At 42.7% G+C, this 25,302-nt stretch overlaps 7 protein-coding genes across 10 annotated transcripts; 3 read left to right on the plus strand and 4 right to left on the minus strand.

Annotated features, from left to right (window-relative positions):
* Positions 1-1,892: 1,892 nt before the first annotated feature.
* On the minus strand, positions 1,893-4,582 carry LOC116800293 (probable G-protein coupled receptor Mth-like 4). 2 transcript variants are annotated; one of them, XM_032714186.1, is made up of 8 exons: positions 4,448-4,582; positions 3,498-4,001; positions 3,288-3,438; positions 3,055-3,231; positions 2,738-2,992; positions 2,512-2,680; positions 2,250-2,444; positions 1,893-2,183 (listed from the first exon to the last, which is right to left on the minus strand). In XM_032714186.1, exons 1-8 carry the CDS (start codon positions 4,481-4,483, stop codon positions 2,072-2,074), a joined length of 1,599 nt encoding a protein of 532 aa, XP_032570077.1. In that variant the 5' UTR covers positions 4,484-4,582; the 3' UTR covers positions 1,893-2,071. The 2 variants fall into 2 exon arrangements, with proteins under 2 accessions (XP_032570077.1, XP_032570078.1); XM_032714187.1 differs by lacking the exons at positions 1,893-2,183; positions 2,512-2,680 and having other exon boundaries at positions 2,287-2,444; positions 4,448-4,498.
* A 419-nt stretch (positions 4,583-5,001) lies between these two features.
* LOC6609595 (probable G-protein coupled receptor Mth-like 3) lies at positions 5,002-9,179 on the minus strand. 3 transcript variants are annotated; one of them, XM_032714191.1, is made up of 9 exons: positions 9,048-9,179; positions 7,129-7,632; positions 6,919-7,069; positions 6,686-6,862; positions 6,369-6,623; positions 6,140-6,311; positions 5,867-6,061; positions 5,708-5,799; positions 5,330-5,422 (listed from the first exon to the last, which is right to left on the minus strand). In XM_032714191.1, exons 2-8 carry the CDS (start codon positions 7,627-7,629, stop codon positions 5,715-5,717), a joined length of 1,536 nt encoding a protein of 511 aa, XP_032570082.1. In that variant the 5' UTR covers positions 7,630-7,632; positions 9,048-9,179; the 3' UTR covers positions 5,330-5,422; positions 5,708-5,714. The 3 variants fall into 3 exon arrangements, with proteins under 3 accessions (XP_032570081.1, XP_032570082.1, XP_032570080.1); XM_032714189.1 differs by lacking the exon at positions 9,048-9,179 and adding an exon at positions 8,915-8,968; XM_032714190.1 differs by lacking the exons at positions 5,708-5,799; positions 9,048-9,179 and adding an exon at positions 8,915-8,968 and having other exon boundaries at positions 5,002-5,422.
* A 902-nt stretch (positions 9,180-10,081) lies between these two features.
* LOC6609596 (transmembrane protease serine 9) lies at positions 10,082-12,185 on the plus strand. Its single transcript, XM_032714199.1, has 7 exons — positions 10,082-10,109; positions 10,359-10,404; positions 10,505-10,650; positions 10,703-11,290; positions 11,367-11,415; positions 11,516-11,652; positions 11,708-12,185. The coding sequence occupies exons 4-7, from the start codon at positions 10,816-10,818 to the stop codon at positions 12,061-12,063; spliced, it is 1,017 nt and encodes a 338-aa protein (XP_032570090.1). The 5' UTR covers positions 10,082-10,109; positions 10,359-10,404; positions 10,505-10,650; positions 10,703-10,815; the 3' UTR covers positions 12,064-12,185.
* Positions 12,051-12,900, minus strand: LOC6620931 (dynein light chain roadblock-type 1). Its single transcript, XM_002045093.2, has 3 exons — positions 12,816-12,900; positions 12,590-12,761; positions 12,051-12,532 (listed from the first exon to the last, which is right to left on the minus strand). Exons 2-3 carry the CDS (start codon positions 12,611-12,613, stop codon positions 12,218-12,220), a joined length of 339 nt encoding a protein of 112 aa, XP_002045129.2. The 5' UTR covers positions 12,614-12,761; positions 12,816-12,900; the 3' UTR covers positions 12,051-12,217.
* On the plus strand, positions 12,892-13,525 carry LOC6620933 (dynein light chain roadblock-type 2). Its single transcript, XM_002045092.2, has 3 exons — positions 12,892-13,005; positions 13,061-13,139; positions 13,208-13,525. The coding sequence occupies exons 1-3, from the start codon at positions 12,907-12,909 to the stop codon at positions 13,417-13,419; spliced, it is 390 nt and encodes a 129-aa protein (XP_002045128.2). The 5' UTR covers positions 12,892-12,906; the 3' UTR covers positions 13,420-13,525.
* A 361-nt stretch (positions 13,526-13,886) lies between these two features.
* On the plus strand, positions 13,887-21,249 carry LOC6609599 (dendritic arbor reduction protein 1). The gene is made up of 2 exons (XM_032714196.1): positions 13,887-14,092; positions 18,146-21,249. Exon 2 carries the CDS (start codon positions 18,816-18,818, stop codon positions 20,352-20,354), a length of 1,539 nt encoding a protein of 512 aa, XP_032570087.1. The 5' UTR covers positions 13,887-14,092; positions 18,146-18,815; the 3' UTR covers positions 20,355-21,249.
* A 723-nt stretch (positions 21,250-21,972) lies between these two features.
* Positions 21,973-25,258, minus strand: LOC6609601. Its single transcript, XM_002034242.2, has 4 exons — positions 24,855-25,258; positions 24,141-24,784; positions 23,157-24,075; positions 21,973-23,098 (listed from the first exon to the last, which is right to left on the minus strand). Exons 1-4 carry the CDS (start codon positions 25,147-25,149, stop codon positions 22,506-22,508), a joined length of 2,451 nt encoding a protein of 816 aa, XP_002034278.1. The 5' UTR covers positions 25,150-25,258; the 3' UTR covers positions 21,973-22,505.
* Between the last annotated feature and the right edge of the window lie 44 nt (positions 25,259-25,302).

Here is a 25,302-nt window from a genome sequence, read left to right on the forward strand (position 1 = left end):
CTGGCTCGGGGATTTGGCTTAAATATATTCACCAGCACTGGCATGCAAATGAGCAGCGGCTGTTGCCAAGTTGCCATTACGATTGTTATTCTGTGTTATTGCCGGTTAAGCGGGCGATAAGACGGCATTACACACTGGACTATTAAAAGGGCGTGCGTGACATTCGAGGGGGGTAAAGTGGGTTAAAGGGTGCAAGGGGATGAGCTGAATGCAAAAGACAATAGTCGAATTCGAGTGCGTGTCGTGGAAAGGAAATGCACATTTATGCGTAATTCAGGGGCGGGCCTAAAAAGGCAGTTGTTAGGCTTTTAATTACCGCTTAAAGCAGCTTAGTGGGATATTGAGTTTCAATGGCAATTCGAGAGCAAAAGCTATTAGGAAGTTTCCGGTTTCGGAAAACCTGCTTACTCGGGATTTCCGAATTGAATTTGATTTAATAACCAGAATGAATGCAACTCGATGAGGAACTCTGAAACCTGACACTCAATTTAATTCTTATCAATTAATTAGAAATTTGCTCAGAAATGGAATCCAAAAGTTAAGATCTCACTCAAAATCAATTAAATTAAATATTATAACCATAAAATGCATATTCATGCAAGTTTATCCAAAAATACAGCTAATTGCTTTTATTATTTATCAAAGATATTTTGATTAGTGATTAGTGCTTTTATAGGTTACCACCTTGATCGACTACCAAATTGGAAAAGCTAACCCGTGATTAATTCTGCTCTTAGAGAAATCGAACCATTAAGTCCATCAAACGACATGTTTTAGCGCCTATGATTGCCATGAAAATGCGATTTTCCTCGCAGGAAGCTTAATGGCGGCCATTTTGAGTGGCTGAGTATTTTTGGGGCGCGGCAGAAGGAAGACGTCGAGTAAGAGGAACGCAAGGAAGGGAAGAGAATAAGAGCAATAGGAGGGCAGGACACTATGACGTGTCCTCGGTGTAGGCGCCACGCACACTAGCACAACAGGCATTTCGTACATGGGTGTGTGTGTCTGCTTGTTTTGCGGCGACAGCACGTGCACGTGCGCCTAAATGTATGTCACACAGACACGCGCACACACTGGTACCGTTAACTTACCGCCGTTCCTTCCTCAAAGGCCGCCGCCTCGAAGGACTTTTTTTCGAAAGTTTCCAATAGATCGTGTAGGTGCTGCTGCGTTACGTTTACCATGTGGTTTGGCGTCAGGCTGCACATTTTTGCGGCGCTGCATTTACCGTTCTATTCCTTTTTATCCTCTTAATCACACACACACACACTGGCACTTAACACACACGACACTGGCAAAAGCACAAGCAAAAATAATTCCCGTGACTTTTCTCCTCTCGCGTATTGTATTTTATCTGCTGCGTATTTGAGTCGCGTTTATCGCTTCTACGCCGTTTACACGTTTCGCTTTTCGCGTTTGTTTGCTTTGCTTTTTACGCCCTAGAAGACGGCGTATGCGACGTCATCAAATCTTTGCGGCCGCAAACGCAATCTAATTTTTGGCCCCTGCGCTTACGGTTAGTGCTACTGTTGTTGTTGTCGTCGTTGCGCTCGCAATTCCGTTTGTATTAAAATGAGCTACGTAATATATTATATTCGCAACGGAGGAAAGCGACAAACGTCAAACAGCCGCGACTAAAAAAACAACATGAAATTGTAGAGGTGGAGAAACATCGATGACCCCCGATGCTTAATCGATTAGCAAAAGTTTTCTATAATCGTTTGGTACTTGCCAGTGATGGGCCAGCATTGTTGACGCAAACCCTGGTTTGAAACTCCGGTGCCAGAAATATATTTACATTTAGTCTTACAAAAAAGTTGATGATCCGAAAAATATTTTACTTTTCTTGTTTTTGTGTTTTATTTTTTATCATTTAATATTTATTGCTTTTTATATAGTTTTAATGGCGATACACACTAGTATATATACCAAGAAATTATGTATTGCCTGGACACAAACATTTTTTTAGAAGCTTTGGCTCTACAGAAAATCAAAATAATGTGATCAATTACAAAGACATTACATCTTTCTGAATTCCAAGCGACTCTTCGTCTACGACCTTCAATTAAAGCTACACTGCGTTTGGATCCGCAATCGATCCTTCTTCACAAGCCGTATGAGTTGAATTATATCGAGCTGCTTTTGATCTCGGATTATGGTGACTTCCTGGGAGGTTTCGACACCTAAATCAAACGATTTCGACGTGTGAGACGGTCAAGTTTCAAGGTTATTCGTAATAGTTTGCTTACCCTGGTATTAGCAGTTTTAGAACGCTAGGCTTTAAAATAAAAAGCGCGAATATTATAGTACCCTGGGACCAGTTAAAGTAGTCAGCCACCTTTAAAGCCTCAGCCCAAGCTTGCTGTTTGCTCATCAAAAAGGATAATATCTCAAAGCTCCACGACAAGCCCATGATGATAAAAAGTCGCAGGAATATAGTAAACCTGTTAACAGATTACAAAAAGTGTCAATTGACATTACAGTCAATTTCTAATAATAAAATATAATTACAATTGTTGGTCATTTAGCTGTTGGTTTGTTTCTTGCTTTTTGGCGAAGCCATGCACACTGAGCTTTGTGTTATATATGTCAAGCGCCGAAAGGACAAACATTGTTATGTTGAAAGCGATTAGCAACAGCATCGGACCATAGAAGTAGATCATGACAGTCATATCCCCAGCTGTTGGTTAACAAAACGAGTTACACCGCAGTTCTAATTATAGGAATAGTAACTTACTGTAGATCCAACAACTTTTTCCGACGCCCACGCGGGGTCTCAAATTCTCGTCATCAACCACCTGGTCAGCTATATAGGTGATTGCAGTCATGAGTAGCGGTATGCCCCAGGCATATACGTTGTATGCAAGGAACGGATTATCTGGCAGGAATCGATTCAAACCGTTAGAGGGTGTACTGAACGTAATCCGCAAGTGTATTCCAATCACAGAAAGCCAAAAGAACGCGGCGATGACGGAGAAGTAGCCCATGAACCCTGATAATGATATCGGAATGTCAAATTAGTCATCCTCTATCTTGTAATCGCCATAAGCAAACCTGCTGTAACGCAGAAGTGGGAGGAGTATTTCCACACGTTGAGGAGCAGGAAGAGATAGCCGAGGAACAAGGAGGCCAAGTAGCAAATGAAACACTTTCCGTGCAGGTTGCGAAGCTTCTTGACATAGAGGTACACGCTGATCGTTAGCACTATGCATATCATGGATATCACCATCGCTGTGAAAAAGGACATTAACGAAAAACCCTAAAATCAAGCAGGGAATTCAACTTACCAACGGTCTTCCACGTTCTCGAGTGCTCAGACGAAAGTGGACAGAAGTGGGGTGCAATTCGGATACTATCACCTATGAATGAAAGATGCTGGACGCAGTACTCCCGCTTGCTCAGTTCCGCATTGTCCCAGTGACGCAGAAGAGATCCATTCTACGGAGATTCAAAGACGGTTACACTCTTCAGAAGTGACAGGAACACAGGAAACTAACCTCAAACAGCGTGAATTTGTTGCCCGGCAGTTCGTGATTCATAAAGTACATCCGGGGACATCCGGGCTTGGCCAGGTCCGACTGCACGATCAGGTCCTCCTTGAAGTGTCTTCTGACCACCGACCCGTCGCTGAGCGTCACGTTCACGAAGGGATCGTGCTTGTTCAGCTTGTCCTCTGACATGTCGCCGTAGCACACGCCCATATTCATCTCTTGGTACTGGGGGCAGCAAAACCGGATGCAGGGCCTAAGGTGGCAGGCACATCCTCGTACGTGGCTCGCCACCTTCTCCTTCGAGTCGTCGGCCAGGAGCTTGTAGTCATACTTAGCAGTCAAGTGGGCGGGGATCAGCAAGCCTTCGTAGAGGTACGATCCGTTCGAGAACCTTTGCGCTTTTGAAATATCTACGGTGTCAAAGAAGTCGCAACCGGGAATTTCGGCATTTGATTTTGGCATCAGCAGAAAAAGAACTGCGATTAACAAAACATCTAATATCCGCATTTTCTGCCAAGGAAATTAAAATGATAGTCAACTGAATTCAAATGATGTATGCTATCCTGTAAGTATCTACGCCGGTAACCCAAGATAAGTGCTTACATTTAGAAATATAGTAGCAAAATGATCCCCGCAAAACTCGAAACTGAACTTAAGCTTATGATCGTCGAAAACAAAAAATTGAATCATGGTACACTCAAATGTACCATTCTGTATAAGTTGTTATTTATCAAAGTTTAACTTATCAACTTAGTAATGTTAAAAATAAATTCAACAAATCTTTTTGTTATTAATAAGCATTCTACGAAGCTGAAAAAAGTTCATTTTTAAAACTAGGTCACAAGAATTATCCGTGTAAGAGGACGAAACTGTATAAAAACGGTCAAATCGTACTAGACTTGTACTTTTTATGCTTAAAAATTTGTATGCAAAAAATTTTAAATATAAATACTTACACAAGGTTTAAATGGAACGACTAACACAAAAAACATGTTTGCCCGACCAGAGTTTTAAGATGACTGATCCCAAAATGTGGACAGCACAGCTCTGCCGCAATAAGCGATGTCAAGAGAGAACAAGAATGTGCTTTAAGATACCCCATACTCAGCGACAATCGGCGGGAACCGTGCCATTCTATCAGTTCTTGGCATGTACATAGATAGATAAATTTAAGTAATAATACGCAAAGTTCATACAGGTTGGCGAACGGACATATCCCAATTAGGAATTAAATGCTTTATACAATAAGCAATAAATAAATATAATAGATTCGTTGAATACTGTGCAAAACGTAATAGAAAGGGAGGAAGGAAATTTTTAAATGAAAAAACTAGCTGAGAAATGAGTATCTTATAGTCGAGGAACTCGACTAGATCGTTTTTAGTAATTTTCTCTATCGTTCAATTGAATGACATTGTAAAATATGATTTTTTGCGGTTAATAAATTCAAATAACTTGTTGTTTTTTAACAACGATGTGCATGAAAAATTATTTAAAACTATGTTAAAAATATGTATGTTCCTCTCATTTATTCAACTTAATTATAGTCAGGAATTTTAGTTTCTCTTGATTCACAATCTTTAATTTTATTATTAGCATCCTAAATTAGTAATATTTTAAAGTCACTAGAAACACTTTTCTGTGGTAGGAATTAATCGTAATTTATAAAAAAAAATGCAGGAATTTAGATTTCTAGTTAGTCATTGTCATAACAAGTCATTATAAAATTATTTTTAGTTCTTTAAATGAATATTTAGAAATTGAGGCAGTACAAGCAGTACCCATTTTAAAAATTAATACTACGAGAGAGTGTAAGTGCTGCTCCGAAAAGGATTTCCCTGAGATTTCATCCTCAATGCCGAGTATTCGTGTCTAATAACATCTGTGCATATCCGGGTAGAAGTTGCTTGGATCTCGCTTTGATGGCACGTCTAGGATGGATTACAATAGATTATTATTGCGCAAAGTTATAACTTAATGGCCAATTACATTCAACATTTAATTAATGCTTAGACATGCTTAGACAGTGTGCATAAATCAAGAAACTTAAGAAGTGATAAGTAGCAAATATTCGTAGCCCATATGAGCATACGACATGTGAGCAATAATGAGCAAGCAAAGCAGCCTTTGGTCACGAACATTAGGCTGCCTGTTAGTGGTACAAAATAGAAGGTTTCCAAAACCAAATGAACTAATAAACTGTATTTTCACATTACCCATATATTAAAAAACACTGGGTTCAATTTTTGTATTCTGAAGTGAGATATGTTCATCGCTGGCGCCGACTTCATTCCTCCCACCCTTAATCCTGCTCAGCCAAAAACGATGATAGAACCTGGTTAATTGGACCTCCTCTGAAAGAACCGATTACTTACCGTTCCTTCAGGAGCTTCAGTGTGCTGGGCTTCAGAACAAAGAGCACAAATATGATGGTGCCCTGGGACCAATTGAAGTAGTCAGCCACCATAAAAGCCTTGGCCCAAGCCTGCTTTTTGCTCAACAAAAACGAGACTATTTCCAAGCTCCACGACAAGCCCATGATGATGAAGAGTCGCAGGAATAGGGTGTAACTTTAAAAGACATTGAAAATAATTAAAAATTTTAACTTTTTGGAGTTGAAACTGTATAAATTATTGTAAAATTATTACGTCTGCTTGTCCGAGTTGAGCCTATTGGTTGTGTTTTGCTGTTGAGTAAAGTTTTGGGCTTCCTTCTTCACTTTCATTATACGAAAAGCCGTCAGGACAAACATTGTTATGTTGAAAGCGATTAGCAACAGCATCGGACCATAGAAGTAGATCATGACAGTCATATCCCCAGCTGTTGGTTAACAAAACGAGTTACACCGCAGTTCTAATTATAGGAATAGTAACTTACTGTAGATCCAACAACTTTTTCCGACGCCCACGCGGGGTCTCAAATTCTCGTCATCAACCACCTGGTCAGCTATATATGTTATTGCAGTCAGGAGCAGCGCCATGCCCCAGGCGTATAAGTTGTAAGAAAGGAACCGATCCTGTGGCAAGAAACGGTTCAGCCAGCCGGAGTTGCCACTAAACGAATTCCAGAGAGTAAGACTGATGACAGAAAGCCAAAAGAACGCGGCGATGACGGAGAAGTAGCCCATGAACCCTGATCATGATATCGGAATGTCAAATTAGTCATCCTTTATCTTGTAATCGCCATAAGCAAACCTGCTGTAACGCAGAAGTGGGAGGAGTATTTCCACATGTTGAGGAGCAGGAAGAGATAGCCGAGGAACAAGGAGGCCAAGTAGCAAATGAAACACTTTCCCTGCAGGTTGCGAAGCTTCTTGACATAGAGGTACACGTTGATCGTTAGGACTATGCATATCATGGATATCACAATCGCTGTGAAAAAGGACATTAACGAAAAACCCTAAAATCAAGCAGGGAATTCAACTTACCAACGGTCTTCCACGTTCTCGAGTGCTCAGACGAAAGTGGACAGAAGTGGGGTGCAATTCGGATACTATCACCTGTGAATGAAAGATGCTGGACACAGTACTCCCGCTTGCTCAGTTCCGCATTGTCCCAGTGACGCAGAAGAGATCCATTCTACGGAGATTCAAAGACGGTTACACTCTTCAGAAGTGACAGGAACACAGGAAACTAACCTCAAACAGCGTGAATTCGTTGCCCGGCAGTTCGTGATTCATAAAGTACATCCGGGGACATCCGGGCTTGGCCAGGTCCGACTGCACGATCAGGTCCTCCTTGAAGTGTCTCCTGACCACCGACCCGTCGCTGAGCGTCACGTTCACGAAGGGATCGTGCTTGTTCAGCTCGTCCTCTGACATGTCGCCGTAGCACACGCCCATATTCATCTTTTGGTACTGGGGGCAGCAAAACCGGATGCAGGGCCTAAGGTGGCAGGCACATCCTCGTACGTGGCTCGCCACCTTCTCCTTCGAGTCGTCGGCCAGGAGCTTGTAGTCATACTTAGCAGTCAAGTGGGCGGGGATCAGCAAGCCTTCGTAGAGGTACGATCCGTTCGAGAACCTTTGCGCTTTTGAAATATCTACGGTGTCAAAGAAGTCGCAACCGGGAATTTCGGCATTTGAGTTTTGCAATAAAAGCAAAAGAACTGCGGTGATCGATCCAATAACTATTCGCATTTTCTGCCAAACAAAAAATCATATGATGAATTTTTCTTTATATTGGAATAGACATGCATAAATATGTACATATGTTTCTCATTAATGCTAATGGTGTGGCTTTTTTACTTGGGAGCGTAAAGGAAGACGTTAAAATATACATGCATACATATATTGTAGCTTAAATAGAAAATTCCACAGAAGCGAAGATACCACCCATTTATTATTATTTTTGTGTATGTATGTACATATAATAAACATCCGTTATTTTTAAGTGCTTTTTAAGTGTGTTTCTGTTTTTGTTGTTTTTTAAGCATTTCACTTCTTGGAACCTTAAAAATTTATTCGTGATTTCCAAGAAATCTGCTCTCTAAATTTTGGCATACTAATGAATCATAGTCTCAAAAAAACAAAAAAAAAATGTGCGCACAAGAGGGCGTTCATCAGACGCTGATTAACTAAGATAACATTATATAATACAATTCATTTTCTTTTGCTACCATTCAACTTTTATACTCGTCACATGTAAATTAAAAGGGTTTACTAGATTTGCTTAAAAGTATGTAACATGTAAAAATACAAGTTTACGCCACTTTAAAGTAATACATAGACATTGATCAGGATCCCTAGCCGAGTAGACCTGGCCTTATGAAGGTCCAGATCTCGAGTCGTTATGTCCGTCCGTTTCTACGGAAACTCGTATTTGTTTTTATATATCTGCATATAACTTTAGATAAGATCACTATATCATAGAAATAATAAAAAGATAAATTAAAAATAAATTCACACTCGTTGTTTCTGGCAATATACACTTTTGGTTTTAGTTCGATCCATATCAGGCGACTATATCATAAAGCTGCCATACAAAGAGTCGCTCAAAACTGCCCACATTTTTGCAACATTTTTTGATATCTTTACATATTTATATTTCTCTTGTCAATTTCTATCGATTTACCAAAAATCCTTTTGCCATGCCTACGACAATAGCAATCCACGACTATAGCATTTTCTCTTATTTTTTAAATTCATTTGAAAGGGTATTTCGGCATCGACTTGCGGAAACTGCTTTATATCTTCGTTCTATTATGCATGTACACATGTTTGTATGTGCATGTATGTACATTCATTCTCTTTTTTTTCGCACTGCCAAAATCTATCCGTAAGTTTGTATAACTTTGTATAAACATACATTTCTGCCAAAAATGTTTAATTAATGTCCGATACAGCCATGTGCAAATGTATCTATCCATGATGTGACTGGAAATTTAACAATCAAACAACACCAACATATATTATTCATACATACACATGTCGAATTCTTAAATGTGTTAGAAGAGAGCAACATTTCACGCTCTATTAAATGCACAGAAATTGTTATTTAAACATTTTTGACTGGAAGGAAACTTATTTTATTGTTTAAAACATTGAAGAAGAGTAACCTTTTACACAAGCAACTGATTTGCTGCGACAAATTTAAGTACCGATAAACCTTAAAGTTTTAATTAAAATACACAAGTGTGTGTATTCGCAGCAGCGGTTTTTTTTCTCCGACTGATCCGTTCCACGTCGAAAAAGAGACTAGTCTTCTGTGTTCACAAATTCAGATTGCGTCCGTATGTTGATACAGTTCTTCAAATGATAGAGTTGCCACTTAATTGCGAATATACTATCGATCTAATGGTTTGATCACGCCAGTTTTTTTTTAAATAAAAGGAATATTATTATTTTTAAAAGATGTTTCTGAACTTATTGATAGTTCTATAACTTTTAGTTCTACTGTTCCAATATTGGTTTTTCTTAACTTTTTCTTTCGAAAAGAACGTAACATATACGATGTTTCCGACCTTATAAAGTACACATTGTATGTACATATGTAGGTACATTCTTGATCAGGATCACCAACCGAGACGATCTGCCCATGTACGAGATTAAGCATGCAACGCTGAGTGAGTCGCTGCTTTCCAAGCTCTGAACAGACTACTAGTTACCCAGCATCTAAGAACATTTGGCAAAGGCTAATCAAAAATATTTTACAAGTAAATTCAACCATCTTATCACTACGTTTTGAGGGAACTCAAACAATTTTTATTTTAATTCAAACTAAAAGAGAAAACAAAAAACGTACAAAATTATACAAAACAAAAAATTCAAAAGTTTTTTTGGTATTCAGGAGTTTTAAGCTGATAAGAAGCTTTCTGAAATGTTATGGATTTAGTCGTTCATTGCCTGGGGAGAAATGCGGTCTTTGGTATCGGTTGTTTTGTTGTCTTTGTTGACTTTGTGTCTTACACAAATGGATCCCTCCCAGTTTATAGAGACTCCTTGTGGAATATCAACCAGTCCCAAAATTAACGGTGGTCCCAATGCAGCCGAGAAAAAATCAATATGGATGGCAGCGATATTTAATTCATCGCATTTTCAATGCGGTGGCACAATTATACATACACGTTAGTGTCTTTATTTAACACACAAGTATAAGGACAATACGTGTCCGTATGTCCGTACGTCTGAACATCGAGCATTCATAAGTGTTCATAAATGTTTCAAAAGTATTTTTTCTAGCTAATCAATACGTTACTCATGTTGTGTTGAAATTTGAAGGAATTCAGTTATTTAATTACTTAATTTCACTGACTAAATGTTGCATATCTGCATCTCTGTTTGCTAGCTGTGTAATGGGTATCTAGTAGTCGCGATTATCGATTAGTGTTCTCGCCTTCTCTATATAATAATGAATATATTTTTTTTAGGTTTTGTGTTAAGTGCTGCTCATTGCTTGCTAAAACAGGATAGACTGTAAGTAAAGTTCGAAAATATCTGGCTTTATGAACTAGTTTCAATAATTCGTGCTCACGCGGTTAATTTAAAAACGAATATATACATATATTAACTACAGATACGTGCGGTTGGGGGCACTCAACATAAATGATCCCGCCGCTGTTTACAATGTCATTAAGGTCTTTCCACACCCTGAATTCGTTCCATTGCGATTCCGAAGTGATATAGGACTGCTTCAACTGTCGGATAGTATCATCTACACAGGTACGCATGCAAATTAGCCGCCCTAGCCCCATTTCAATGCATGTCTTCGCAGTTCGGGTTCAACCAATTTGCATCTTTTTGGATCCAAGACTTAAAGGCGTTGTTGAAAACTTGAAAACGTTTACAGCCCTTGGCTGGGGATATAAGAACGGAAATGTGAGCACAATGCTGCAAACCATCGATCTTCTACACTTCAATCGAAGCGATTGCAAAAGCACAACGTACTTTCATATCGATACAAGACAGATTTGCGCTGGAATCCATAATGGAGACACCTGTACGGGCGGTTCTGGGGGTCCATTGACCACGCGAATAAGGTTTCCTTTAAATCAGATTTATGAGGTACAGTTAGGAATCTTAAGCTTTGAGGGTGCAGAATGCAAAGGAGTGTATACCGACGTGACCAGCTATGTGGATTGGATCTTATTAACAATACATAGCCATGACAACCCATCAATCGGCAGGTCCGAGGGAGACATTGCCATGCGCAATCCCATTGTTCCTGACTCTAATCCTGCGGCTACGCCACCACTTCCTCCGATGTTGTACAATAACTGCAGTCAGAATATCGATGCACCGATTGCGCAGCTACAAATTTATTGGCCTGGATCTTATGCCGTTGGCGTGTTAATAACAGATCGTAAGTATATTCTATCACTGGAGAATTTAACAATTAAATTAGTATAAATTTTACAAGAATGAGTTTCTTTTCTTAGAATTGATCATCGCTGCTGCCACAGACTTGCCTCTAGATGCTGCCTATTTGTAAGTTGTGCATTAACTGCTATTTGTCACATTAGTTACTAGTTTATTTTGATACCCTTTTAAATTAATGAATTACAAAACATATGTATATATTATTCAGATACGTGTTCGTAGTTCTCGATGGGATAAACGCAGTCTACCAAATTGAATCGGTTTCAAAGCACCCAAGATTTACTACGAATGATTACCAGAATGACATAGCAGCACTCAAACTTGTTCGAACAATAAGCAGCAATGGTAACATTCCTACTATCATAGCCATTACCTCGATTAAAGTTTCATTCTTTTGCAGTAAAGAAACCCATCTGCATTTTGACAACTCAAATGTACCAGCAAAGCGCCGAAAAGGCTCAAGAATTGAATGTAGTTGATACAGTGTTAGCTAAACAATTCGACGTCAAGCTTATGGAACGCAACCAATGCGCGGAACATCTCGGATTTCAAATCAACGAAAATCAAGTGTGCGTGGATGATCCATCCGACACAAGTAATCCCCGCCAGAAACGTAGCTACATATTGGTAGGACGTATGAATGCCAATGGCCAGATTCGCTACATTTTGTTTGGCATTTTAAGTTTTTCATCGAACAGCATACTCGTTTTTACGAATGTTATGAGGCACACAGATTGGATTCGTTCCTTGTTATAATCGTTATATATTCCATTGAAAGATATTTAAATGCCTTAAACATGTATAAGCACGTGTAAATACCAATTACTGACATACGAGTAGTTGGTTCATGTATTAATAATAAAGTAACATACGCATAAGAAATTGTCTTTGGAAAATCTAAAATATTGCATCATTTTTCGAAGCAATCGTGCGCGTTCTGTACTACGAGTAGTGTTATCTTGGAGTCTGGCACCAGGAGCACCTCGTTGGTTCTTGTGCGTATTCTCAGCATTAGTAGTTCGTCCGTGGGATCTATTTTACTCATACCGCGTTCCAGTCTTCCTCGAATAGCCTGAAAAGGTCCGGAAAATTCCACAGCATCGTCTCGGTCCATCGTACTCATCACCGGATGTCCCGACTCGTTGAGAATCACTACATCTCGAACATGTATTTTCGATTTGACCAGGTCGAATGCTTTTTCCACATACCGCAGGGTTCGAGGTGGCTATTTAACGATGAAACCAATGAAGAAATATTCATATTCAATATAAAAATATTTTACCTTTTGTGGAGTATCCAGAAACATATTTTTCGTCTTCTTTAATACAATACTTGAACTTTGTAATAACGGTTTCGTGCATTTTGACCTAATTTCATTGTTTTCTTGGTTTCCAAGGTGCGGGTTGCTATATGGGTCAATATGTCAGATTATTTTTGTTGTTATTTATGTATAGCTAGTAAATAATAAACTTATTAATATATTCAATCACAAATATTTTGATAATTACCGTTGCACCGTTGGATTTTTTTTTTAACTGAAAACTTCATATCGATATTTTCTGTTAACTTTTGTGGAAATCTGTTAAATTAACATGAACAATGTGCCATCACTGGCAGTGCATTTATATTGAACAAACAAAGTTTACTGCAGGTAGCGGTGGTGTCTGCCGTGTTTCTAACAAAATTATAAGAAAAATGGTAAGTAAGAGTTGTGTATACATTAAGAAACTAACGTTACCCTCATGGCTTACAGTCGCAGGAGGTTGAGGAAACACTCAAAAGAATCCAAAGCCACAAAGGTGTTGTGGGCACCATTGTGGTCAACAATGAAGGTGGGTGGTTCAACTGCACGCCAGTGTGTGCTTAGATACCCAACTAATTCTCAACGCCTCCCAATTAGGTATTCCGGTCAAATCCACGCTGGACAACACCACCACCGTTCAGTACGCTGGCCTAATGAGTCAGCTGGCGGACAAGGCACGAAGTGTGGTGAGGGATTTGGATCCTTCCAACGACATGACATTCCTGCGGGTGCGATCCAAGAAGCACGAGATCATGGTGGCGCCCGACAAGGACTTCATCCTGATTGTCATCCAAAACCCAACCGACTAAATGGCCTGGTGCGTTGCGACTATGGCTGAATTATCTGCACATTTATATCTGTATTCTGATTATGAGCGTATGAATGGAAGTTAAATTATAATGTAATGAAATTGTACTCCATACAATAAATTTATTTATGCATAAAATGACATCACGTCAAAATTTTTGGCTCTGTAAACTTCAGGTGTTTTCAGCTGTTAGTCCGGCTATAACTATTGATAGGGGTATTCATTCTTTATTTTGAAAAATTGTAATATGCGTTCTCTTTCTTGAAACAAGTAACTACTAAATATAAGTTTATTTTAACGCTAATTCTAACACGAAATATTAATATTTTTATTCAAGTAATTTGATAACTTGGTAATTATATCCTGTACAAACCATATGCAGGGACAGAAGCTATCGAATATGTATGAAATAACTTCGACAGCTAAGACGCCGACTATCGATGTTTGGCCAGCTCCTTTGCTCGCCACGGTCACACTGCTGCAAAGTCGAGCAAGACGGATTCGTGTGTTGGTGAAACCCCGTGAGTTTTGCGTACTTGCATTTAAAGAAAACCCCTCAACGCCCGTGGAATAGTCAATAAATTGATTGGAGAGCCCAATCAGCCACCGTTTCGACCCAGTGTACGCGTGTGCAGCGAGAGATCCACCGATCGATCAAATCGTATTGAAAAAAGGTAATTCGAAAGATGGGCGTGCAGCGAAAAGCGAACGAGTAAAGAAAATGGCGTAATCACGCACTTCGAAACCCAAAAGGCAGCCAGCAAACCCAACGCAAACGGAATCCAAATCCACGAAACCTCAATCGGCCAGTCAGCATTACTTTGGGTGAAAAAACGAGCTATATGAACGTGAAAAAAGTGAAAAAAAATTAAAAAAAAATGTGCTGCAGCCATATTTGTTCCGTGAAAATGAAAACGATACACACACACACACGGGCAAAGTCGAGTGTATATAGTCGTCGGTGCATATATATCTGTCTATACATATGTGCTAAGAATTAACTAAATAAAATGAAGCACTTCGTATCGGATCGTCATCGCACCGTTTCGTTGTTCGCAATTTCATTTCATTTCCAACGCGATTCTCGTTCAACGTACGTTGGTACATAGCCTGGCCGTACATACATACGTACTTATGTATGTACACATGTACGTTCAATATCGACGATGGCATCACAAAAACACGACGCGCACACAGACAAGCACGCACGTTCCGTACAAACAAACAGACGTGCGGACACAGAGCAGGGTCTGTATGTACGTACGTGTGTTTATATATGGGACTGGTTGTTGTTGTACATAACGGAGAGTTGAACACATAAGGGCTGGCTGGCTCAATATAGAAAGAAGCATGTGGCTGCGCTGCCAGCGTCGCTGCCTGCAGCGCGTAAGGGATTTTATTACGTCGGACGTTTCGGTCGTCGGTCGCTGGGTTCGTTTTATATTTTTGGATATTTTACACATGTCCATATGCTCGTCTATTCCCCTGCATCATCTGCATCCTCTACCACATGCATCTCTTGTTCGCTCTCTTTTCGCGTGCGTTTATGTGTGTGTGTGTGTGTGCGTGCGTGACTCCTTGAATGCAACGTAACGGGAAACGGGCGACTGCAGTCATCAAACGGGTGTAAGGGAGACGGTCATAGCCCCCCGCAACGCAGGGCTCCGCACTTGCGTTCATAAACACAGTGATCACCCACGAAAGTGACCTCGTCGAACAGGACTCAAATGTGTCAATGAAAACAAGTGAAAATATACCGAGTGAATCACCTTAACAGCGAAACTTCGTCCCAAACATGAACCAGTGCACTGAACAAAAATATCGCTTATTACTATTAGTTTTATGATTAAGAGCCATATTCGCTTGAGTACTATACATTCTCATTGCATACTACGCTCTTTATAAAAAAAATGTCGAAGCAAAGCTATTGAGAATCTTATATTGGTAGAAGTTGTTGAACTTTGCTGTGCTTTTTTCCATTAATACTGTCATTGTGCATAAAATTCCGATATAAACCCTGTAGAACAAGGTACATAACTATATAAAGGGCTAGGCTTTTCAATGTTTTCCGCTTTGGCAGCCCTGTAATTCCCAACAGGTTCAATCCAAGTTAGGAACAGAATTTTTATTGTTTCGAAGATTTTCAACTGTTGATTTTGTATTTTACCACGTTTCGTGATATCCGCTCAATTGATATAATCATAAATATCGATGTGATTTTTTCTGCGTGTGTATAAACAGTTGCCTGAACATGACTCAATTCCATAAAATTTGATTAGTCAGCCGACTTAAAAGATCCCGGACCGAGTTCAGAGACTTATCAAGGGCATATGATTAGATTGTACACAAAATAAAAACAGATACTTTTAGGCCTGCCAGCATTCCAAGGGCTTTGAAACACTGGCGGCGACCAGCATAGTTTCGAGCTTGAATCTATAGTTTCCCCTCCAAGTACAACCAGTTTTTTTCGTTTTGATTTCCATTTTTTTTTTTTTTGTTTCTTTGGATTTTTTGGCCGAACGCAAGGCCAAAGTTCACACAACCCAAACAAAGGTTCTCGAACCATTCGTTGTTGTGTGTACAATGTGCCGTATCTTATCATGTGCGTTGGGAATTCGCAGAGCAGCAGCAGCACCAGCACAGAACTATCAATCAGTGCCCGGCGCTTATTATCTATCTCTCCAGCTTTTAAACTCACAACTTCCCTCTAATTGCGCAAAAGAATGCCGAGTGCGCAATCAGCTTGGAAAATGAGTGGAAAATGCTGTGCGAACGATCAAAGCCAGCAGCTGTTGTACGCAAATCGTAGAAAGTCTTATCCACATAATGATAATTAGAAAAAACTTGGCAAAACAGTTGATCAAACAATCTGATTGGTTTGGTCTTAAATTTCAATTGGCCGCTACGTTTGACGCACACATACGGTTTTATCAATACGTTGTAATATACTTTGTAAAGATTAAAATAATGTTGATAGGTGGAAAAATCGTCGAGCTTATTTATTGACGGTCTCGATTGTAATTCTCGTCTATGAACTGAACACTGGCACGTTTTCACTGCTTCCTATGCAGATAAACTTACTCCACTGCAGGCCGGTTCTTGAAATCAGCTGCCCATTTTCCTCATCAGCTGTTTCTTACTGAAGAATTCGCGTTTTGGGTGTGACAATGCACTACTATAGGATCGACTCTAAAGGCTGGGTTAAGCAACCATTTCATGGGCGGATTCCTGCCATATTGGCTGCTTATTGGTGAGCCATCCCCCTGCATCTTGGCAAAAGCTGTTCGTTCTGACAGCAGCGCCTCGAAGGTCTCCTCCCGTTGAACTTTCGACCCGCTGACCAGGCCCCGGAGAAACTTTTGCCCCAGCTAGTCAGCAGTCAGCAGTTTCGAGGCACACAGCTGCAGCAGTTTCGATCGGAAAGCGACCGAGTTCGCTGCAGCAGCTACACAAAAGTACACAGTAGTCCTTCGGTTGACACAGCCACCCCGCACACACACACAGACACAACAGATATAGATTTATGTATGTGTATGCAGGCAGCAGCTTTCTTCCCTTAGGCGAATCGAAAACTCGATTTTCATCCCCGTGGCGAGCAGAATTTAGTTTTAATTTCATTACATACTACAGGCGAAGGGAAACAGTGGAAAACATGCGTATTAAAGTCGCTGTTTGCTCGGAGTAGGGAAAAATCTATTACCTGGGAGTGAAATTTATATGCGCGATTAGATATAGGTGTGTTACATGGTGGGATTTCTGGACAGTGCCGGGAGTGTGCGGGGATTATGAATGGGGCATGTGCTGCGTGCGCGTGTCGGCATAGGAATCGTCATAGCCAGAGTCAGATGATAACACGGCAAATACATACACGTACCCCAAGTTCTGCCGTAAAGCTAATAATCTATTGTGGGATGAAGTCGCAGCCTTATCGCTCTGCTGGTTCGAACAAAACCAAAACAAAAATAGCGTCAAACCGATTTCTTAATACCCTGACACACAGTAGTATGTTCTAAATATGTTTAAATAACTCAGGACCCTTGAACGTTTCGTGAGTATGGTGAAAGAAAGGATTCCAAATTGCTTTCTGTGAACTAGTATACTCTTTGCGAGGGTACACAGCAAAATAACACACACCAATACCAGGGGGAAACCTATTTTTGGATTGCCAATCGCTAAACAATTCTCTGCAGGATTTGCAACACCTGCTCTCTGTTTTCGGCATCTTTATCTCGCTTCTCCTTTTCAGCCGCTGCACTTTTGACCCTTCAACCACTTGTTTTCGCTCGAAAAGGAGCACACAAAAGAATGTAGTATAGAGGTACCGGAAAAGACCTGCTGGCAAAGACCGAAAATTGCAAATTCTGAAGCTGAAGCAGAAGCATATTTCCAAAAAATGCCAAAAACAAAACTGCACATGTGTGTGTGCTCCCATTTCGGTTATTTTTTCTTTCTTTAGTTTGGTACTAAAGGCGGTTAGGGATAAAAGAAAAAGGGACCTGAAATCCGAGCTCAACGAACATCTGTTCCAAAATATACTGTGTGTGCTGGTTGTTGATTTCACCAGGCGAAGAAAATATTGAATACATGAGCGAGTGCATTGTACATATTGCTTGAAAGATATATACAACTGGTACAAACACAGCCACATATGTACATACTTACATGCATACAATGCGAAGTGTGAAACAAGACTCTTTTTCACATACCTGCTTTTTATTTTATTCCAGGTAAATCGACGTCGACGACTGCGGAATACCTAAGAGCCAAAGCAGCGAAAGAATAAAGAAACAAGGAAACATTTGCACGCCAGCGGAGCAACTGCACCAGAGCACCACCAGCGACAAGAAAAACCACTTCAACAAAAGAGGATAACATACTGGAAGTGCTCCACTCGCATCGCTCGCACACACAAACACACACTCCTGCCCAGCAACATACACACACACACACATTCATACTGTACGTGCCCGACGGTGGGAAAGTAAACCGACATCTTTTTACGACCGCCGAGAGTTTTGCAATCAGAAGAAGTCGGAGAGCCGAGCCGAGTCGATCGGTCAGCCCTTTGATAAGCCAGAGAGAGAGAGAAGGGAGCAGCTCAGCACAGCGCAGCACAGAGAAACGGAGAATAAGAGAGGAACAGGTTACCAAGTCGAACGCGCAACGAATTTGGAAATCGAGACAGCCGAAAGTGCGTGAGCGTGATCGTTTGTACGTAGCCCCCGAAAAAGTTGAAAAAAAACAGAAATTCAGATACCCGCAGACCCGGACTTGCATTTAGGCCAGACCAGCTTGAAGGGTTTCCAACCCAGGCCCATGAGCAGCTGAGCCAGCGGCAGCAGCTAAAACGGAAACCAGACTTATACCTTGAACACACCCAATCTACGCCAGATCCAAATGAAAACGTTAGTGCTCAGTCCGGAGGACCTGCAGAACTTCAACAAGTTCATCTATGACCCAAAGTCGGCTGCCCAGCTGGCCGCCAGTGCTGGTGCAATTGGAGCAGCGGCGGCGGCAGCAGCAGCGGTCCATGGTCCACCAGCTGGCACCACAGTACAGCTGCTCCAGAGCGGCGGAGTCGGTGGCTCGATGAATCCGGGCGTGTTGCCCGTATCCGTGCCCGTTCCCACCAGCACAGCCAACAGTGCCAATAACCTGATGGCGCTGCACTACTACCTGAAGCATCCCGGTATCCAGCAGATGCCCATCCCACAGCAGCAACATCAGCAGCAGCATCAGCAACAGCAGCAACACCACCAGCAGCATCAACAACAGTTATTGGCCCAGTCACAGACGCAGCTGAAACAGCTGCAGCTCAAGCAGCCCACGATCCACCAGCACCAGCAACACATCAGCTATCATCATCATCCATACTACCAGCAGCAGCCACAGCAGGCACCGCCACCGCAACCACAGCCTCTGAAAAGCCAGCCGCAGTCGCACCTGCCCGTTCACGCCCTCAATCAGAACTCGAACTTCTCGGCGGCCAGTTCCAGTACGGGCGGCACTGCCTCCAGCCATGCGCCCACCCAGCAATCGAATGGTTCCAGCGTATCACCCACCATTGTGTCGAGGGTGGCGGCCGTTGGGACACCCAGCAGCAGCAATATTGCAGCCGCGGCCAATGCTCTACTACGGGCATCGGCCGCCTCCACAGCTCCGAGCTCCTCCGCCTCGTCGTCCTCTTCGTCCTCATCCGCGTCGTCGAGCTCCTCGTCCAGCAGCTCCTCCTCCAGCGCCAGCAGTTCAGCGAACTGCGCCAAAAAGCTTAAGACGGAACCAATACTGTCGCAGTACAATCAAACGGAGCGCCTTAATTTTGCCAACACGTACATCGTGTGGAGCGAAGAGCACTGGCGACGGGTGGTGTTCCACGACGAGCGTAGGTTCAATCTGGACGGACCAGATGGCTTCTCATACTATTTCCACGATTTGCGCAACTACGAGCGAACGCTGTCGCAGCGGCCGCGAGGAAACTCTGTGTACATTTACCTGATGGTCTGCGTGGGAGGAGCCGTGCTTCTGGAGGTGTCATCCGCCAAACAGCGACCAGAATCCTGCATCGAGGCCATCATGCGCGAGCGGCCCAATATTGTAACCAAATTGGGCGGCAATTCGGAGTTTGTGCTGCAGGATCACAATTGGATGTCGCACGCCCTGCCCACCGCCCAGGATCTTCTCAATGCCGAAGGCCTCAAGACCCAGAAATGGCCCACCATTGCCCATGATTTGAACATTATGGAGAACGTGTGGGGCTGGCTCATTCGCGAGGTATTCGAAGGCGGACGAAAGTTCTCGCGCAAGGACGACTTGATATTCCGCATCAAGGAGGCGTGGTCCCGCCTGCCACTCGACCTGATCACCAACCTGTACAGCACGCTACCGGAACGAATCACGGAGCTCTACTACACACAGGGCGTCTACACGAATTGTTGACACCGGCGTCCAGAGCAACCAGGATGTGGACAGGGCTCAGGGCACTTGACCGCTATGGCGGTCGTGCAGGTGGACAATGCTCGTGTTCCAGAACCTGATCCGAGGAGTGGGCGCTCCTCTGCGTCTGTCAGAGGCCGGAGAGCGAAGGAAAAAAATCTTTATATACAATTTAACTTAACTTTTTGTGTATAGCTTTAAGATGTGTGCAAAGGAGCTGACGGGACTGCTTAGAGACCGACGGACTGAAAGCGAGAAAGACAGACGATTGGCCGGACGGACAGACGGACGCACCGACTTTATACGTTATAAGTTATACAGTTTTTTAGTTATCTAAACAATTATGAAGAGCAGAAAGCAGCAGATTGTGGGCAGAACACTCGTTAAGTGTTGCCATATCGCTTTGTAATTAGTGTTTTTAATCCCGCCCCTATTCATCCAAATTGCCCCTAAAAAACAACCCCTCTCCCACGAAATCCTCGTTATTCGTAAGCCTTAGTTTAAGTTGTCGTTTTCCTTTTTACCCCCACGTCCCCCACTATTAAGAATATAACAAATATATTAGTTACAAACAAGTTTATTGGAACTTAACACCCCTTTTGTTGATTGTTTTTAGTTGTGCCAGCGGGTAGAGGAACAAAATTGAAATGTCAAGCGAGCAGAGGAAGCAAACAAAATAAATTGTAACTAAAGTATTATTTTAAGGCATAGTTTTTGTTGTAGCCAATTACGGAGAACTCACCACACACGTAAATCTTCACAGAGACACACACGCATGAACACTCAGAACAAGAATCCTATCATGTAAAATTGTTCACGAAGAACAACTTACAATTAAACTAATTATCAATGTAATTAATACATATTAAACGAGAGAGAACTAATAACAAATCGAAAAGCAAATGCAACTTAGTGTTAATGTAAGATCAAAACAACTAACCAGAGCAAAGAGAACTAGAGTTCGATGAAAGCATGCTGAAACTCAACACTCCTTCAAAAGCCCCCCAACCCTCCAGTCCCCCAAATTGAGTCTCCTCCCCGAGGCAACGGAGCTCAGAGCCGCCCACGAACAAGTCTCCTAGCGAAGCAAACTTCCTTGACTACCACCACCCATGGCAGCTTACTGGGAGCTCCATTGGGGGATCGCGACTCTGAACCAGACAAATTCTTAGTACGCCATACTATGGTTTATATTATGTACGTACGCGCACCCAATACTTAGCAATACAATTGAACTGAAGCAACTGCAAGCCACTAATCTGTAGAATACTTGGAGCCACTATGAAAGTATACTTGAACTAAATGCCACTTAACTGAACAACCTCTCTCAATGCAAATTTGGCAGTTATGTGAATGTGATTTTCCCCCTTGTTTTCGCTTCTGCATAATGGCTCGATCCGAGAAATCGGCAACTTTATACATGCATATACATATACGAGCAAGAACAAGAAAAATCAACAAAAATGGAATTATTATGATTAATTAATAAAACAACAACAAAATGCAATTACCAATAAAAACTACCAGCAGATACGTAAAAAATCGAAATGCAAGCCCTCTTTTTATTTTATTGGTGGGTGGGTCTGGTCAATTAATTCTCCCAGAATGAATTCAATTAACATTTTGTTTCGAGTAAAATGTTTATTTAAAAAATTGTGCGTTTCCTGTATACATAATACTTTTCAATAAGTAAATAGATCTGTGTATATTATATATAAAATATTTGTATATACTCTACTTGGTCTATTACACTGCAAAAGCGGTTGGAATTGTAAATGTTTAGGCATCGTTTTCTCTTAAAAAGCCAATCAAATCAGTCGGTTGTACAATTAAAATTCGTATTTGTCTTTTGAAGTTTGGCAAATCGAGTCTTCAAAATCTTCAGACACGGAATATATTTTATAAAATTAGTTGCGACTAATGGAATAATGTGAATAGTAATAATTTGATTGGCGTTTCACATTTAAACTGAGCTTTTTTTCAAATTCCAGTCTATTCTAGGCACTTTGAGTCTGTGGCATCTATTGATCACTAGCTAGTTATTAAATATTGTATATAGTGCACCGTCAAAAATCAGATGATTGTGTCTTTGATTCTTTGTGTATACATATATATATATATGTGTGCGAATACTGTTGTGGTTCCTTGGCTGCCTTAATTAATCAAGCTGCGCACGCAGCTGGGACTGCAAAAGGGCATGTTCTCCTTGACGCAAAAACGTCCTCCTATTAGCGGCTTGGAGCACTGCGCTCCGGCGCAAACAAAGCAACTGGCATGCCAGTGGACATCGCCCCAAGCGACGCCCTGATCTGCGGGTCCAATCGCAACTTTGCAGCGCTGGCAGCGGACGGCAAATAGGCGGTCATAGCACAGCAGGCACAGGGGCATGTTGGACTTCTCATCCGCTATATACTGCTGACCGGCCAGCGGCTCATCGCACTGATAGCAGCAGAAGTGCTTGATGTGGAACGTTGCTTCCTCCGCGGCTGTGTACTCCTTGGTAAAGATCAGCTCATCGCAGGCACGGCAGCGCGGGATCTTCAGCCTGATGGCCAAATCGCGACCGCAAAAAACTTGTCCTTGATGGAAGAAGTAGACCAGGTCGGCCAAGAGTTCCCGGCACGTGATGCACTTGAAGCAGCCAGGATGCCAGGCTATCTCCTTTCCTGCACGATCGGCTTTAACGGCTACTTCGCCCATGGCGATCGGTTGGCTGCAGTCGGCGCACAAAATAGTGCGATAGGAGTCTGCAATATGTGGAAGGATTATTTACATTATTCAAGTAGTAAGAGGGGGAGCACTAACCCTTGCCAGAAACCTCATCCCCTTGAAGCCGTAGCTGCTGGAACTGCTCCGGCATACCGGCGCAACTTGGATACATGTTCAAGTCCTCAATGCCCGGAATGCTGGCGAATCTGCCCTGTCCAGCGGTAAGATCCTCGCTGCCGTAACCCGGTGTCGGTGGCTTTGAGTGGAAGCCAGAATCACTGCTCTGCGATGTGGGCAGCTCGCCAAGACTGGGTTTCGGGTAGGAAATATCCTTGCAGCCATTAGCCATGTCGGCAAAGACCTTGTCGATCTCGTCCAGCAACTGATCGTCATCGAGCAGCCAGTCGTGCACTTGTTTCATTGGCTGCAGCAACTGGCATTGGTCATGCGAGATGCCCTTGTCCTGAAGCGAGCGGAACAGGCGGTCATAATATGGAGCGTTGGAAACAGCGGACTGCAGCATGTTCTTGTCAAGTCCCACGGATTGAAGTTGAGCCCTGGTAGCTGGGTTGAGTCCTCTTAGCTCCGCAAGACTGGCAACTGGAGCTGGGATGTTGGAGATAACCACCGAGGAGGGAGCACGTCCAGCACGCGCTTCCTGGAATGCATGTTTAAGCGGCACCGCTTGAATAATTTGCGCAAAGACAGGATCACGATCGTAGTCCGTATTGGCAGGCAGTCCGCAGTCATAAACTATGGTGGAGACCCCACCAAACTTGACCCTTCGCATAGGCGTATCCTGGCGCATCTGGGCTCCCATTCTGATCTGCACTGGGTTTTTCAACGGCAATGGAGAATTGAATGGTGTACCAGGGGATGATTTTATAGGTGTCATGGGCGGCTGAGGACAAATGGTGTTGATCTCGGCTCTGAATTGCGGATTGTTCACATACTCCTTGCGAAATTCAGCAATGGGACCAAGCTTTGGATCCCGCGAGATGTTAAGCTTCTTATCCTGCAGTAAACAATTATATTACAAATTTGTGTTGGTCTTGCCAACGATTTTCCTAAGTTAATTACCTGTAATATTCCCAGAACCTTGTCATAGACAACACCATGAGTCACAAGGCTAAGCAGAGCCGGCTTGCTAATCCCCAACAGCTTTTCTCTAGTCTGGGCTCGCAAAGCTCCGTTTTCCTCGAACTGGGCTGTCGATTCGCATAGAGGCTCTGAAAATGCAACCAGTAGTTTGGGATGGGCACTCGCTGGACTTGCCAAGGCCTGGGCCACCTTGGGATTAGCAAGCAGTTCGTTCAAAGTGTCATCCGCAACGGGCATGAGCCCCAAAGATTGCCAGGACTTTTGGGCCTCCTGTGAAGGCATCATAGCGGGAGCTACGTGCTCCACTTGGGCGTGATTAAGACGATCTCCAAGGCGCACAACAACGCCCTGCCCGACGCATTGCTCTCTCAATTTCTGAACGTATTGCTGCAGCTGGATGGCCTCCGTTTCCGTCAATCCATCGCACAGTGCGGCATCCAGGTCGTGTGGCGGTACTTGCAGCTCGAGTTGCATTTTCCGCTTCAGGGCGGCATCGCTTCCAGCCACAGGTATTTGGGCGGTGCCCAGCTTCTCCATATAATCTGTGACCACATCCGGAGCAGCATTTGGCGGCACCCATTCCAGCTGGACGGGCTGACTGGCCAGGGCTTTGATTTTGATATCTGCAACAGTATGTATTTGGTTTTCCTCTGTCACCTTTATATGTTATACATATGTTTCTCAATTACTTACACGCCGGTTTGGCCCTAATCTGGCCCAGAATCTCGAACTGCGCCCAGCCAGTGGCGTCATCGTCGTCCGGACACACATGCTGAATCTTGGGGCACTTGCAGTTGCGGCAAACCTTGCGCCAGAAGTGCAAATCCAGCCCCGGACATTTATCCTTGCACTCGGCACAGGGGGCTCCAGCTCCGGCTTCGTGACCCAGCTTGGAGCGCTTCAGTTGCTCCCGACGACTCTCTAGCTTCGATAGCCATTCCGGCGCCTTGGGTGTCTCCACACAGGAGTTGGGGCTCACGGCGGACATTTCGGGAATTGGCACAAGGCTAGAACATCTAATATAGATGCCACTTTTATAGATCCTTTGTGTTCGCTTGTTTTCCTCTCCTAGGAGCGGTGGCTTAGGCAAATATACTGAATTAGACCAAAGTATATCGAGGTGATATCGATATGCTGCACT

The sequence above is a fragment of the Drosophila sechellia genome, chromosome 2R (genome assembly GCF_004382195.2).
Source record: "Drosophila sechellia strain sech25 chromosome 2R, ASM438219v1, whole genome shotgun sequence".
Lineage (NCBI taxonomy): Eukaryota > Metazoa > Arthropoda > Insecta > Diptera > Drosophilidae > Drosophila > Drosophila sechellia.

What these genes read in the sequence shown, in the direction of transcription:
- LOC116800293 (XM_032714186.1), bottom strand. Translation starts at nt 4,483, where the DNA reads ATGTTTTTTGTGTTAGTCGTTCCATTTAAACCTTGT. An exon ending in ACAAATTCACGCTGTTTGAG is followed by an intron (nt 3,439 to 3,497) that starts GTTAGTTTCCTG and finishes GAATCTCCGTAG; the next exon opens with AATGGATCTCTTCTGCGTCA. An exon ending in AAAAAGTTGTTGGATCTACA is followed by an intron (nt 2,681 to 2,737) that starts GTAAGTTACTAT and finishes GTTAACCAACAG; the next exon opens with CTGGGGATATGACTGTCATG.
- LOC6609599 (XM_032714196.1), top strand. Translation starts at nt 18,816, where the DNA reads ATGAAAACGTTAGTGCTCAGTCCGGAGGACCTGCAGAACTTCAACAAG.
- LOC6609595 (XM_032714189.1), bottom strand. Translation starts at nt 8,953, where the DNA reads ATGTTGCTCTCTTCTAACACATTTAAGAATTCGACATGT. An exon ending in CATTTAAGAATTCGACATGT is followed by an intron (nt 7,633 to 8,914) that starts GTATGTATGAAT and finishes TTTGTTTGGCAG; the next exon opens with AAAATGCGAATAGTTATTGG. An exon ending in ACGAATTCACGCTGTTTGAG is followed by an intron (nt 7,070 to 7,128) that starts GTTAGTTTCCTG and finishes GAATCTCCGTAG; the next exon opens with AATGGATCTCTTCTGCGTCA.
- LOC6620933 (XM_002045092.2), top strand. Translation starts at nt 12,907, where the DNA reads ATGTGCCATCACTGGCAGTGCATTTATATTGAACAAACAAAGTTTACT. An exon ending in ACAAAATTATAAGAAAAATG is followed by an intron (nt 13,006 to 13,060) that starts GTAAGTAAGAGT and finishes CATGGCTTACAG; the next exon opens with TCGCAGGAGGTTGAGGAAAC. An exon ending in CATTGTGGTCAACAATGAAG is followed by an intron (nt 13,140 to 13,207) that starts GTGGGTGGTTCA and finishes CCTCCCAATTAG; the next exon opens with GTATTCCGGTCAAATCCACG.
- LOC6609596 (XM_032714199.1), top strand. Translation starts at nt 10,816, where the DNA reads ATGCTGCAAACCATCGATCTTCTACACTTCAATCGAAGCGATTGCAAA. An exon ending in TGGCGTGTTAATAACAGATC is followed by an intron (nt 11,291 to 11,366) that starts GTAAGTATATTC and finishes TTCTTTTCTTAG; the next exon opens with AATTGATCATCGCTGCTGCC. An exon ending in TCGAACAATAAGCAGCAATG is followed by an intron (nt 11,653 to 11,707) that starts GTAACATTCCTA and finishes ATTCTTTTGCAG; the next exon opens with TAAAGAAACCCATCTGCATT.
- LOC6620931 (XM_002045093.2), bottom strand. Translation starts at nt 12,613, where the DNA reads ATGTTTCTGGATACTCCACAAAAG. An exon ending in TTCTGGATACTCCACAAAAG is followed by an intron (nt 12,533 to 12,589) that starts GTAAAATATTTT and finishes ATCGTTAAATAG; the next exon opens with CCACCTCGAACCCTGCGGTA.
- LOC6609601 (XM_002034242.2), bottom strand. Translation starts at nt 25,149, where the DNA reads ATGTCCGCCGTGAGCCCCAACTCCTGTGTGGAGACACCCAAGGCGCCG. An exon ending in AGGTTCTGGGAATATTACAG is followed by an intron (nt 24,076 to 24,140) that starts GTAATTAACTTA and finishes TGTTTACTGCAG; the next exon opens with GATAAGAAGCTTAACATCTC. An exon ending in GGATGAGGTTTCTGGCAAGG is followed by an intron (nt 23,099 to 23,156) that starts GTTAGTGCTCCC and finishes CACATATTGCAG; the next exon opens with ACTCCTATCGCACTATTTTG.